The sequence below is a fragment of the Gopherus evgoodei genome, chromosome 7 (assembly GCF_007399415.2).
Source record: "Gopherus evgoodei ecotype Sinaloan lineage chromosome 7, rGopEvg1_v1.p, whole genome shotgun sequence".
In the NCBI taxonomy this organism is placed as follows: domain Eukaryota; kingdom Metazoa; phylum Chordata; order Testudines; family Testudinidae; genus Gopherus; species Gopherus evgoodei.
The window spans coordinates 77,620,430-77,634,921 of NC_044328.1; the positions used below are offsets into that span (position 1 = coordinate 77,620,430).

A 14,492-nucleotide genomic window follows, 5' to 3' on the forward strand; every position below is an offset into this window, starting at 1 on the left:
TTGCTTTTCCCTCCCCTGGGGCTCTTTGTATGGCTGACCTCCTGTGCATGTTCCCAGCTGACCTGCTGGGCTTCTCCCTTAACTCCCGCACAGCTTCGATGTGCTCCGCTCAGTGGTGTTCTTCTATATCAAGAGCCCCCTGCGTGTGGAGGAGGCTGGCCTGCAGGAGCTCATCCCCACCACCTGGTGGCCAAACCGCTTCACCAAAGAGGTGTGCAACCACATGCCTCTTCTGGGAGTGGGAAAGATGCCTGGGCTGCCCAGTAGGGGCTGGGTAGGTAGGGGTGGGTGTGTGGGTGTGCGTGTGCGTGCACGCCTGTGATCATAGAGTGAAGGTCTAGCTGTGCTGTCAGCTGGCTAAGTAGGTGAAGCGGACTGCCTCGCCTGGTGTCTGGCTTAGACCTGAGGCAGGTGTGATGGTGGCAGGCCAGGGAAGGCATAGCTGCCTCCTGCTGGGGGGTGCCCCACTACCTGGGACATGCTTGCACTTTGAGGCTGGGTTAGATAGTCAGATAGCCAGGCCGACTGGGATGGGTTTTCAGCTGTGTCTGGCCAGGAGGTTGTGGCCATTTTTCTTTGTGGGGACCTCTGTCCCCTCCAGACCAGACTGCTGCGGTGTGATGTTCAAGGGTGTGGAGTCAGAACGATGGGTTGTGGTGGGGAGAGTGAGGGAGAGTCACAGCACAGCCCCTACTGAGTGGCATCCCCAGGCTGGTTCTTGCAGCACTGCAGTGGGGTGGAGACGCGGAAGGTGCGGTTTTGAGGTGGTAAAGGCAGTGGCTGGCTGTGGTCTCTGTGAGGTGTGGGAAGAGCTAACAGGTGGGTGGTGAAGGCTGGGGATGTTGGTGTGGTGGAGGCAGGCAGATGCCCCTGTACACTGCTGGGGAGGTGATGAGCCATGTTGGAGGCGGAGTTGAGTGGGGCGTGCAGGGCATGGTAGCGGTGAGAGGGCAGAGCAGTGAGTCGGGAAGGTTAGCGAGGGGCCAGAACCAGCCAGGAGGAGGTGGCAGCACCAAGGAGCGATACCCTGGGTGTGGCAGAGTGTGGCGGAGTCAGCGAGTGACCTGGTTACGGTCCCAAGTGATGGGCAGGAGGGTGGTGGCTGGGGAGGAGGAAGTTTTGAGAGGAATGTCTAGCGCTGCCCACTAGCCCCTGCTGTCTCTGGGGCAAAGGGCAGTGAGTACCTTGCTGTGACCCTGTGCCAAGGAGCTGCACTGGTTGCTGACTGGCTTCTGTGTAAGCACTGGGAGCACTTAGCTCCCAGAGCTGCCTCTCTCTTCCTGGCATGCAGCTGCGATCAACAGAGGGGCTTGAGCAGGAGCTCCAGCAGGATGCTAGCAGGGCATTCTCTATGGAGGTTAAAATAGCTCACAATGACTGAGCTGCTGTCTGCTGTCCCCAGCTGCTGGGACAAGCTGGGTGGGATGCTGTCTCCTGGGGTGAAGTGGGGTGGGCTTGGCTGAGTCTGATATGTGGATGATGTGTCAAAAGCACCATGAGCTGGAGAGAGAGATTAACTAGTGCTGTGCACGGGGCACCAGGAGGTCGAGGCCGGTGCAGTGGGACATACCGAGGCCAGGGAGTGGAGGGATGCATTGAAAAACTCCCTGAGAGCTCGTTATTTTGTTCCCAGGCGGGGCAAGGAAGCAAAGCAGCCTTCAAGCTGTAGCTCCAGTGACAGGAAGAGGGGAGGGAGAGAGCAGGAGCTGAGCCCTGGAGCCTTCAGTGGAGGGGGGCAGCTTTGGCTCCCAGGAGACAGAGCTCTCAGTAGAGTTCAGGGGCTCCCCTCCTTGCTCCCCACTGTGGTTGGTTTTAGGGGTGGGGGGTGGGGTGGCTTGAGGGACTAATTGGTTTGGGAGAAGGGAGAATTGCTTTTGGGAAGGTGTGTGTCACGGACTGGGGTTGAACTGAGGGATCCTGTATGTGAGGGGGGGTCCGGGGGGGGGGGTTGGGTTCGGGGCTGTTCCTGGGAGTGGGTGCAGGGAGAGATGAGGCTGGGGGCTCCTGGGGAAGGAATGGTGTTCCGTGGGCACAGGTGGGCTTGGGGGAGAGACAGAGCTGGATCACTCGGGGGGACAAGGCACTAAAATCAGGGCTCTAACAAGGCAGCTGCTGCTTCCTTCTCCCAGCCTAGTGGGACTCAGCAGCAATTAGCTGGGGGGCTGACAGCTGCTTGTTGGCTCCTAGTTCAGTGTCTGAAGAATGCTGGAGAGGACTGCAGAGGGTGGCAGCCCTGTTCTTTGCTGACTACTTGAAACTTTGGGATTCAGTACACTGGCTGGGTAGGCAGGGGAACCCCCAGGCTGTGCTCACATGAGAACTGGCAGATCTGTGCTGCATCCTCTGTGTGCCAAGGGCTCCCAGCCACTCCTCCACCATCCGTCATGGTCTGACCTGGGTTGCATGCTGCTGCGGGGTTGGGGCAAGTATACCTTACAGGAGGGTAAGGGGAAGGGCTTCCCTCCCAAGTTGCTGTTGTAATTCTGCGGGGTTGTCTAGTTGCTCTCCACCCCTCAAAGGTTTGGCACTGTGGCTCTGGGCAAGGTGGCTCCTTCCTGGCTCCGGCATCTGCTGGGGACCTGTGACACTCCAGGGAGGGCTCCCAGCTTGGCTGCCAGGCCACTCACTGTCCCTGGGGGGGAAGTGCCGCTGTCCCTCTGTGGTGCTGGGCTTGATGTGCTGGTCCTGGCTGGGGTTAATTGTCAACCACCTCCTCACCCCAGGGCAAGGAGAGCAAGGAGGTGAAGGAGGAGAGTGCCGAGGAGAGGCTGCGCCGACGGGCATATGACAGAGGCTGCCAGCGGCTCAAAAAACGCATTGAAGGTCTGTGAGGGGGTCACTGCTGGGGGACCAGCGCCTTGTAGAGCCGTGTGGCGAAATGCACTCACACCATCACAGGACGGGCATCTGAGCTGCCTCCAAGTGCCCTTGGCAGCCAGGAGCCAGCTGTTGGGCCCATGCGTGCCGAGCTGGTCAGTGTTCCCATGGCCATGCAGTGGGAGCCAGGGGCCAGGCTGAGAGGGCTCAGCAGCCATGGATAGTGCCGTGCTGGCCTGAGCATGCCTTCCTGACTGCTGGGGAGCAGTCTCAGGCAGTCTCTGCCCATGGCATGGGGGTGAATGGGCTCTGAGCTCTCAGGGCACTTCCTCTGGTGGCTGACTTTGTGTGTCCCTTCTTAGTGGTGGAAGAACTCCAGGTTCAGATCCTGAAGCTGCTTCTGAACAACAAAGATCGAGGAGGGGTAAGTAGAACGGAAACACCTTGTGGGCCCCTCTAATGCGGGATCCATGGACTGCAAGGCTTTCAAGGCAGAGCTGCTCAGGCTTTCCTCACCTGGGGCTACCTCTGCCATACAATACCAAGCACCCTCAGTTTTGTATGCGGAGAGGCAGCCTTGGAGAGGGCAGCGCTCCATGTTGATCTGTGCAGGCAGGCTGCATTGCTCCCTGAGCCCTGGACTCTGTGTTAAGAGGGAGGGGAGGATCTCTGAACTGCATTTTCTCATGCTGTGAATCACCTGCTTTGGCCCTTGGTGTCCAACACAGAAACTAGAGCTCTTCCCTCGCTCTGAATTTCCTTCCTCTTTGGGATTCTAGTCAGGGCCGGCTTTAGGAAGTGCGGGGCCCAATTCGAACATTTTCGGTGGGGCCCTGGCAGGGATGACTTTATAAAAAAAAAAAAAAGAGTGGGGAAAAAAAGCCTTTCATTTCTTTCATGTATTATTTACTTTCCATAACTATATAAATAATAAAATTATAAATTATGTACATATATGCTGTTGATTGGTTATTAATGACTGCTGTTTCACATGTGTGGGTCCCAGCTGCTCCCTGCCCACCTCATTGAAGCAGGTGTGCAGGGTTACTGTCCTGGAACTGCAGGGCAGCAGTGACATGGGGCTGGCTGGAGGCAGGGCAAGGGGTGCGGAACTGGTTGGAGATAGGGCGTGTGTGGGGCGGGCTGGCTTCAGGCAGGACTGTGGGAGGATGCAGCAGGGGTTGGCAGGGCTGGAGACAGAGGCAGAGACTGGCTGGCTTCAGGCAGGGGGGTGCAGCAGGGGTTGTCTGGAGACAGGGCAGGGTGTGCAGGGCTGGTGCGGGCAGCAGTGTGTGTGGGGCTGGCTGGCTTTGGGCAGGGCCACGGGTGTGTGGCAGGGGTTGACTGGAGAAACGGCAGGGGTTTTGACAGGGACTGGCTGTGGGCACGGGGTGCAGAGCTGGCTGCAGGCAGAGGGAGTGGAGCTGGTGTGGGCAAGGCAGAGGGTGCAGCAGAGGCAGCTGGAGCCCCAGCCCCTTAAATAGCCCCCAAGCTCCCTGCTATCCCAGGGCTTTGGGGGCTATTTAAAGGGCCCAGGGCTCCCCAGCTTCTGAACCTTTTAAATAGCCGCGGGAGCCCTGGGGAATGCATGGGGGTGGCGGGGCTCTGGTGGCTATTTAAAGGACCAGGATGACAGAGGCAGGCAGCTGGAGCCCTGACCTTTTAAATAGCCCCCGGAGCCCCTCACTACCCCAGGCCTCTGGAGGCTATTTAAAGGCCCGGAGCTCCAGCCGGGAGAGCAGGGCCTCGGGGCTTGCCACGCTCTGGCTGGAGCTCCAGCCGGGAGAACGGTGCCTCGGGGCTTGCCGTGCTCCGGCCGGGGCTCCAGCCGGGAGAGCAGGGCTTGCCGCGCTCCCGCCTGCGCTCCGCTCAAGGGAGTGGGACCACGGAAGACCCCTGAGCAGATCGCAGCCAGGAACCCGGGGTAAGTTTAAAAAAAAAAGGTCTAAGGTGCAGGGCCCTCATAGGGGCGGGGCCCGATTCCTGGGAATTGGGTGAATCGACCTAAAGTCGGCCCTGACTCTAGTGAAATGTTAACCCACAGCCCATGGGTATGTGGCCTCTAAAAGCCTCTGTGCATGTGCATTGCATACTGTGTTCACACTAACTGGCCACACTGGCAAATCCCAGCAGGGTCCTACTGACTATCCCACACTCCCATCAGGAGGTACTGATGATATTGGCAGGAAGGTGTGGTGGGTACTGGCCCTGCTAAGCCTAGCTCCCAGGTTTCTTAGTGGCACTTGTTAAATTGCTGTCCAAATGGCAACAGAACATAGCTGTCCATAGGTCACTGGCTCCGTGGGGAGGGACCAAGTGTTGTTCTCAGGGCATTGCTATGCATGCCAATGGTGCGGGATGCATGTCTGCAGTGGGAATAGCTTGGTCTGCCTTGGTGCAGGCCAGAAGGGGAGCTGGGAGGGAGAAGTGGAGTGCACTGGACATGCAGACTAGCACGAAAAGACTTAAAAGGTTTCCAAAGATGAAACTGGTCCTTGTGCAGAGGGTTGTGCCAAGGCCTGTGTGGCACTTGATTCCCAAAGGGCTTCTGGGGGTGAATTTTGGGCCAGGTGAGCAGAGCAGTCCCAAAGCAGAGAGGAGAGCACGGGTTTCTCACAGCTGGTTAAGCACCACTCCTGTTCTTTCTTCTATCAGGGGGAAGCCTCCAGATATATCTTCCTGAACAAATTCCGCAAGTTCCTTCAGGAAAATGCCAGCAACCGAGGGGTAAGTCGTGGTGCCAGCACTGCTGTGATGGGCCATTGTTCTTCTCTAGTGCCTCCCAACTGGGCAGCCGAGCCCTGCAGCAATGTGAGGTGGCTGCATTGGGCCCTCTTGGCACAGGAAAAGATTGGCACAGGCACTGTCCAGGGGATAGAACCCAAGAGACTCAGCTCTTCCCCCTGTAGCTGCCAAGCGTGCTGTCCTCCGGAATGTGGCTTGCGCACGCAGCATGCACTGGGGAGGGACGGGTGCTGGGGTTGAGGCAGGCAGTGGGGAGGGAGAAGCCAAATGTTTTAACCCCTCTCCCAGCCAAGGTTCTCATCCCTTTAGGACCCCATCGCTAGCCCCTCACAAAGAGAATCTGACCCTACCTTCACCCAGGCACTGAGAGCAACATGCCGTTAGGGGCATGTTGGGTCTATTGGGGAGGTGCTGTTGGAAGTGGGGAGGGATAGTTCAGTGGTTTGAGCATTGGCCTGCTAAACCCAGGGTTGTGAGTTCAATCCTTGAGGGGGCCATTTAGGGATCTGTGGTAAAAATCTGTCTGGGGATTGGTCCTGCTTTGAGCAGGGGTTTGGACTAGATGACCTCCTGAGGTCCCTTCCGACCCTGATATTCTATGATTCTATGAAGGCAGATAGCATGGTGATAGCTGGCGGTGCTCACAGCTCTCCGGTGATGCTGCCGCTGTCCTCACCTTCCCAGGCCGGACCCACTCGCGGGTAGTGAAGGGAATTGTGCCGCTGTCAATGATACAAAGCTGACTAGTTCCTGTAAGAGGCTGTTTGTGATACCCTCAAAGGCTCAGCACCCAGGAGGGATTGTTATCTTGGGGGACAGCCTGTGTCTGCCCCAGCCTTCCCCTCCGATTTCATGGCTGCACTGGCCCCAGTGCAGTCCCACTACAGTAGTTGTGGGGCATACTAGTGTAGGTGGAGCACTGGTGCTTAACCCTGGTCAGAGCATCTCTGGGGACAAGATGTCAGTGACTGGGCAGGATTAGTGCTTTCTTGCTGCTGCTGCTGTCACCAGTGGTGGAGCTGCTCCACAGCTAGTGCAGTGATGGGAGATTTGGGAGAAAGCCAGGGAACCCCAGCTGGCAGCCTGCTTCACTTGCTGCTGTTGAAGGCCTCTGTAATGCTGTGCTCACAGCTAGCTCTGTGCTAGGTATTTGTGCTCTTCCCCACTGCATGGTTACGTTATTTAGAAGCTTACCTTCTCTGCCACTGAGAGTGCCCAGCTGGCGTTCAAACGTTTGTCTGCTAGCATGCCTTCAGGCCAGCGGGCTGGCCCAGCACGCCAATTTGTAATGCCACCTGGTGATGCCATGGGGAGGTGCACTGTGCCATGGAGAGGGGCACTTCTGGGGAGGCGCTGTGTGCTGGGGCTGGGCTCTGCGGCCAATGCTCCATGCAGTCTGCAAGGCACTGGAGTGTACAGAGTGGGGCTGGGAGCAGAAAGTCCAAGCAGTGCTGCTGCTGTGACTGCCAAGTGTGACTCTCCTTCACTGTCTGCTCTGCCGCCCCCTCCAGAACCTGACTGTACTGTGCCCACCAGAATACATGGTCTGCTTCCTGCATCGACTCATCTCCACCTTGCGCTGCTACTGGGATGGGCACAAGGCCAAGGCTCCTGCAGCCCTGAGCAGTGAGGGTAAGGCCTCTGTATGCTCCAGCAATCAGCAGTGGCGCGGCATTGTCATGGAGGCCCTGGTACACTGGGGGTGGGAACGGGATGGGGCCTGGCTGCTGTTTTCCAGGAGGTTGGACACTTGAGCTCCATTCAGGAGCAGTGACCTTTCATGACCCTGCAGCCTGGGAACCTTTACACTTGGGCAGTGGTTCAAGTAGAAATCATTTCCTGCTGGTACGCTGCACTTACGGGAGGGACACAAAAGCGGGGGGGGCATGTGACTTCCCCCATGACTCCTCCCTGCCCCACCCCCAGCCCAGGGGCCCTGTGCTCTCCCTATCCTCTCCCCATGATCCACATCCATCCCACATTACTTGGGGGGGCTCTGTCCTCCTCCCGCTGCACTGGAGACTTCTGCTGTACAGACCCCAGTCAGGAGGACTCAGGAGATGCAGCTGTGTGGAAGGGCTGGGGGCAGTACAGCCGCGCCGGAGGAGCTACCAGTGTTCTCCTTTCACCGCTGTGGTTCCTGGGGGATCAGGGCTTTCCGGAACCACAGTACCGAAAGGAGCAAAAGAGTGAGGGGCTGCTGGGCAGCCCCCCACCGGTAGCTTCTCTGGCATGGTTGCTGTACTGCCCCCAGCCTTTTCATGCAGCTGTTTCTCCTGAGTTGTCCTGCCTGGGGTCTGTACAGCAGCCCTGCCAAAGAACAGGGCTGGGAGGGGGTAGGGCTGGTGGCGGTACAGCCATATGGAGGAGCTGCCGACGTTCTGTTCCTTTTTTCCTGCTGTGGTTCCCAGCGGGGATGGGAGCAGAATGCTGGTAGCTCCTCCGGCAGCTGTACCGCCCCCCAGCCCTGTCCTCTGGCGGGGCTGCTATACAGGAGGAGGAGATGCAGCTCTGTGGAAGGGCAGGGGGTGGGGCTGGGGGTGGTTTCCTCCTCGTCTTTCTGGTATGCAGTACCAGCTATAAATATCTTACTGGTACGGCATAATGAACCGTACCACTGCACTTGGGACTTGGCAGCACCTGGGAGGTGACTGGCATCGCTAATGCGGGATAGTGCTCCAGCCAGGTAACTCCACTGTGCGCGCCCACACTTTCGGAATGGTCCTTCTGAGGACATGCCTCCGAAGCTCTGCCGCTCAGGTTCCTCACACAGACCAGTCCTCCGAGGGGAGTGAATGGGCTTGTCAGAGCCCTGAAGTGCAGGATGAACAGCACTATCTGGCCAGTGGGGCCTGTGCTAGCTGCTCTTACGCCTCTATATCAGCATCATCTATTCCAGGGGTCTCAAACAGGTTATTATCTGCGGCCCACAAGTGCCTCACGGCCCCCCGCCCTTCCCCAGCATTTTACCTAGAGCGGCTCCAACCTGATGTGCACGGGGGGCAGGGCAGGCTCGCTGCCTCCCTGCCCTGCCCCCGTGCTGCTCCGAGAAGTGGACAGAACCTGGGGGAGGAGAGGCACAGGAGTGTGTATTGGTGTTGCTTCAGGCACCGCCCCCAGCAGCTCCCATTGGCCGCAGTTCCTCATTTTTGGCCAATGGGAGATGCTGGGGGCGGTGCCTGAAGCAACAACAATACACATACCGCTGCACTTCTCCTCCCCTACGTTCCAACCGCTTCTCGGAGCTGCGCGGGGGCAGGGCAGGGAGCCTGCCCTGCTTCCGGTGCATTCCAGGCCAGAGCCCGCCTCCCGAACCCCTCCTGCAGTCGAACCCCCTGCCCTGAGCCCCGAGCCCCTTGCCGCACCCTACACCTGAACCCCTTGCCGCACCCCTCCTGCACCCTAACCCACTGCCCAGAGCCCCCCGCCGCACCCCTTCTGCATCCTGATCCCCTGCCCTGACTCCCTGTCACATCCCTCACCCCTCCTGCACCCCAACCACTGCCCTGAGCCACTTGCCAAACCCCTCCTGCACCCCAATCTCCTGCTGTGACCCCCTGCCTCATCCCTCCTGCACCCCACACCCCAACTTCCTACCCTGAGTCCCCTGCCGCACCCCTCCTGCACCCTGACCCCCTGCCACATCCCTCACCGCTCCTGCACCCCAACCCACTGCCCAGAGCCCCCTGCCAAATGCCTCCTGCACCCTGATCCCCTGCCCTGACCCTTTGCTGCACCCTTCACCCCTCCTGCACGCCAACCCACTGCCCTGAGTCCCCTGCCGCACTTCGCTTGCACCCCAATCCCCTGCCGTGATCCCCTGCCACAGCCCTCACCCCTCCTGCACCCCACACCCCAACTCCCTACCCTGAGCCCCCTGCCGCACCCCTTGTGCACCCTGACCCCCTGCCACACCCCTCATCCCTCCTGCACCCCACACCCCTTTTGCACCTCCTGGGGGCAGGGAAGGGGCAGAGTTAGGGTGGGAATTTTGGGGAAGGGGTTGGAATGGGGGCAGGACAGGAATGGGGCCTCATGGAAGGGGTGGAGTGGGGGCGGGGCTGAGGGCGGGGCGGGGAGGTGTCTGTGATGCGGCACTCGGGCCAATGTACTAGTCCTCATGTGTCCCTCCTAGTCATTTGAGTTTGAGACCCCTGATCTATTCCCTCTCAGTTCTGGCCTGCCACCCCTGCTATTCCAGCCTTAGCCCCGCCTCCCAGCTCTGTCCAGCCTGGAATTGGTCAGGAGCACCCCACTGTGTGGCTCGGTGGTTGGAGTCTGTTGCTCTGAACTGGGTGGAGACCTGCCCCGCTCGTAGAATGAGTAGGCTGTCGAGGACAAGGCAGCTGTGGGGGAGCAGTGTGTGGCCTGTCTCTGTGCTTGTGTGGGGTGTGCTCCACTCTGGAAACCACCTCTGCCAAAGTGGATTTGTGACACATCTTCAGGACTGTCTGGCTCCCCAGGCTGGGCCCAGTGCTTAGTGCTCTCTGTCTCTTTGAGTTAGCTGGGCCACAGCCTGGGACGCTCGCCATAAATCTCTCTGGTCCTTTCCCACCAGAGGCATATGTTCCTCCTCAGCTCTTCTATAACGGGAAGGTGGATTACTTTGACATGCAGCGGCTCGGTGGACTCCTGTCTCATCTCAAGAAAACTCTGAAAGGTGAGTGCTGGATCAGATTGCTCCGCTTTACTGGCATGGTGGGGAGTCCTACCCTTCAGAGACCTTGGTCTAAATCGAGGGGAAGGAAAAGGAGGAGATTGAGGGCAATACAGTCTGTGGTAGCTTAGGGAGTAATGGGCATCTCCTTGTCCTTTAACTGCAGTGTTGGTTTCTGGGCACGTGGGGAGGGAAGGGCTGGTGTTCTGACTACAAGGAGAGGGCTGTCCATTGCCCAGATTATCATCAGTAGTAATGCAGAAAAGGCAGACGTGTTCAATAAATATTTCTGATCTGTATTTGAGGAAACAACAGATGATGCAGTCTCATCATATGGCGATGAGAACACTTTCTATTCCATTGGTATCTTGGGAGGATGTTAAATAGATCCCGGGATGCGTAAACAGACATTTGTAAATCAGCAGGTCTAAATAACTTGCATCCAAGAGTTTAAAAGAGCTGGGCGAGGACCTTGCTGGATCATTAATGTTGATTTTCAGTAAGTCTTAGAGCACTGGGGAAGTTCTAGAAGAGTGAAAGAAAGCTAATGTGCCAATTTTCAAAAAGGATAAATGGAATGACCTGACTAATTGTGGGCCTGTCAGTCTGACATCAATCCCTGGCAAGAGAATGGAGCAGCAGATACAGGACTCAATTAATAAAGAATTAAAGGAGGGTAATATAATTAATGCAAATCAATGTGGGTTTAAGGAACTTAAAATTTTTTTCTTTGAGATTACGAGTTTGATAAATTTAGTAGTGTTGATGTAATATATGTGGACTTCAGTAAGATGTTTGACTTGGTACCATAAGTCATTCTAATAAAAAATTAGAATGATATAAAATTAACATAGTACACCTTAATGGATTAAAAACTAGCTAACTGATAGGTCTCAAAATGTAACTGCATATGGGGTATCATCATTGAGCTAGTGTGTTTCCAGTGGGGTCCTATGAGGGTCTGTTCTTGGCCCTACGCTATTTAACATTTTTATCAATGACATGGAAGAAGACATAAAATCATTACTAATACTTTTGTACATAACACAAAAATTGGGGGAGTGGTAAATAATGAAGCGAACAGGTCACCGATACAGAGCAGCCTGGATTGCTTGATAAACTGGGCTCAGGCAAACAAGATGTGTTTTAATATGGCTCAATCTAAATGTATGTTTCTGGGAACAAAGAATGTAGGCTGTATTGTATAGGCTGGGGGACACTCTTCTGGGAAGCAGTAACTGAAAAATCTTTGGTGGTCGTGGTGGATAATCAGGTGAACAGGAGCTCCTAGTCTGACTGTGGCCAAAAGATCTAATGAGATTCTGGGATGCATAAATGGGAATCTCAGTAGGAATAGAGAGGTTATTTTACCACTGGATTTGGCACTGGTGCAACCACTGCTGGAATCCTGTGTCCAGTTCTGGTGTCCACAATTCAAGAAGGATGTGGATAAATTGGAGAGGGGTCAGAGAAGAGTCACAAGAATGATGAAAGGATTGGAAAACCTGCCTTATAGTGAGAGATGCAAGGAGCTCAATCTATTTAACTTAACAGAGAGAAGGTTAAAGGTTGACTTGACCACAGTCTATCAGTACTTACATGGAGAACAAATATTTAACAATGGGCTCTGCAGTCTAGCGGAGAAAGGTCTAACACAATCCAATGGCTGGAAGCTGAAGTTAGACAAATCCAGACTGGAAATCAGGCCTACATTTTTAACAGTGAGGATAATTGACTGTTCGAACAACTTACCCAGGGGCATGGTGGATGCTCCATCATCTCTAACAATTTTTAACTCTGGATTGGCTGTTTCTCTAATAACTCTGCTGCAGGAATGCTTGTGGGGCAGGTCTCTGGCCTGTGCTCTACCAGGGGTCAGACTAGGTGAGCACAATGGTCCCTAGTGGCCTGGGAATCTAGGCACCTAGAAGGAGTCTGCAGTGTCATTTGGCCCTAGCTACCTTGCATGCTTCCCTTTCCTACTGTGTTATTTTAAATGGTGCCCTTCCTTGTAAGGGGTTAATGTGAGGTTTGATTGTTAGAGAGGTTTGGGGGCAGGGAGAGGGGGGACAACGATAGCCCCATGGAGGGGGCCATGCCCAGGATGGAGGGACTAGTGGCTAACAGACTGAAAGATGGAAGGGAGTGGGTGCCTTTAAGGTGCAGGGAGAACCTGAAGGAGAGGTGAGGGAGACTCTGGGGAAGGGAAGATGGAGGGGCCTGGGGGACTCAAAGGGGAGAGCAGGGGATTCCAGGATTGGGGAGGAAGGGAAGGGCAGTGGAGAGAGGAAGGGCTTGCTGGGGGATGTCTGGGCTCTGGCCCCATTGCCATGATGCCTGAGCACCCCCAGCACTTACCCTGTCAGCACGAGGGAGCTTACCATGCCAAGGGACAGTTCACTTCATGCTCAGCAATGGTGGGCCTTACTGTGAAACCTGGGCAGCAATGGAGGGACCTGGACCCACAGCGTGGCCTACATGCCTGCCAATCTGGCAGTACTTATTGCCTTGGTTTAGCTTTCTGGCTTTCCCACGTCTGTTTGTGCACTATGAGGCACAGGTGCCACCTGGGGAGCTGGAATGGAGGTGCTGGGATCATAGAATCATAGAATATCAGGGTCGGACGGGACCTCAGGAGGTCATCTAGTTCAACCACCTGCTCAAAGCAGGACCAATCCCCAGGTAGATTTTTTGCCCCATATCCCTAAATGGCCCCCTCAAGGATTGAACTCACAACCCTGGGTTTAGCAGGCCAATGCTCAAACCACTGAGCTATCCCTCCCTCCCCCAAATCTCACTGTGCAGGCTGAGCTTCAGTAATGGACAGGATCTTCCCCAGGTTAGATGGGGCAGAACAGTGCCATGGTGTGTGCCCCGGCTGAGGGCACTGCTCCATCTCCCAGGAGTGTGCCCCTTCTGCTTGCTCTACAGCCTCCCGACCCTGACTCATTCCTCCAGCCTGGGCACGCCTGGTCCCTGGAGCCTGCCCATGGCCTCTTACGGGGGTGCCGCAGTGGGCAGAACTGGGGCTGTCTCCAGTTCTGCAGATTTGCTATTGACATAGTGGGGTTGTGCCAGGGATGTGTGATGGCAGCACCAACCCTGCTTCTGGTGTAGCAGACTTGTACTGTGGTAGCCCAGCTAGGGAGTAGTGGAGAGGAGCATAGGCTCACGTGAAATGGCAGGGTTGGGGAGACCAAAGGGACTTGAAGCTGTGACTTCACTGGGACAGCATCAGTGTCTCCCCCCCCGCACCCTCTGGGGCTGGCCATGTGCCATTTTGCACTCCAAGGGTGCGGGTCCATAGCGAACCCTGATCCCATGGCTCCTTTCACACAGACGACCTGGCTTTGAAAGCAGATATCCTGATTGACCCTGCGGAGCTGCAGGCTGTGACCATGGACGACCTGGATGAGGATGAGGAGTCTGCAACATCCACAGCCCAGGTGGGCCCCGTAGGCCTATGCCTCCAGCAGTGGCTAGAGAAGCCACATGATGGGGAAGAGAGGGGACTTGGCCCTACTGCTCCAGTCCCTGCCGAGTGAGCCTGGTGGCTTCTGGTGTCCAGTGTTCAAGTGCTGCTGCCATCAGAGAAGTACCTGTAAAAGCATTTCCATCTCAGCACAGCTCTGCTCCCTGTGTGGCTGGAGCAGGGTGCTGCATCCTGTTGGTCCTGCACAGCCAACCCAGCTGTGGCAGGGAGGGAGGGAGCAAGCTGGGGTCTGTCACGTTAGCCCTGGCAAGCCAGGGAAGCTCTGGGCTGGCACAGTTGCGACCCTTGGAGATGAAGGGCTTGGAGTTAGTAGTCAGCCTAACAAATAGAACTGCTTACATTTCTGACCTTCTGTGTCTCAGCGCCCAGTTGCAGCACTGGCCATTGGTGGTGCCCTTGCCAGGCCCAGTTGGCTCAGCTCACCCACCCTGGGCCGTGCCAACCGCTTCCTCAGTACAGCTGCCGTCAGCCTGATGAACCCACGGCGGTCCCTGGGCACCCTGGAGAAGATGAAAGCACGCACGCTGAGTGTGGAGCAGCGGACAGAGGATGACAGTGAGTAGTTCCCACTGCTTGCTTGCCAAGGTGTTAGGTAGGGGTAGGGGAAGCAGGCAAAGGAAAAGGCCCAGCCAGTCACTGGGGAATGGATCAGCCCTGAGTCAGCTGAGAAAGGATGACAGCAATTGCTCGCTGACTGACTGAGGAGTTGTCGCTCAGCTGGTGAGCTCAGTGTGTGATGCTCAAAGCCTGGAGGTGCTGGGGGCTGGCAATATTCTGGGC

General features: G+C 56.4%; 1 protein-coding gene across 7 annotated transcripts in view; it reads left to right on the forward strand.

The window, feature by feature from the left end:
• RNF123 (ring finger protein 123) overlaps positions 1–14,492 on the forward strand; it is a 138,996-nt gene that overhangs the window by 51,500 nt on the left and 73,004 nt on the right. For all 7 annotated transcript variants that reach the window (XM_030570618.1, XM_030570621.1, XM_030570622.1 and 4 more), the window contains 8 exons: positions 94–211; positions 2,724–2,823; positions 3,180–3,241; positions 5,473–5,544; positions 7,074–7,194; positions 10,121–10,222; positions 13,559–13,665; positions 14,075–14,267. In XM_030570618.1, coding sequence (XP_030426478.1) covers positions 94–211; positions 2,724–2,823; positions 3,180–3,241; positions 5,473–5,544; positions 7,074–7,194; positions 10,121–10,222; positions 13,559–13,665; positions 14,075–14,267 — 875 coding nt within the window. The remainder of the gene's footprint in view (positions 1–93; positions 212–2,723; positions 2,824–3,179; positions 3,242–5,472; positions 5,545–7,073; positions 7,195–10,120; positions 10,223–13,558; positions 13,666–14,074; positions 14,268–14,492) is intronic.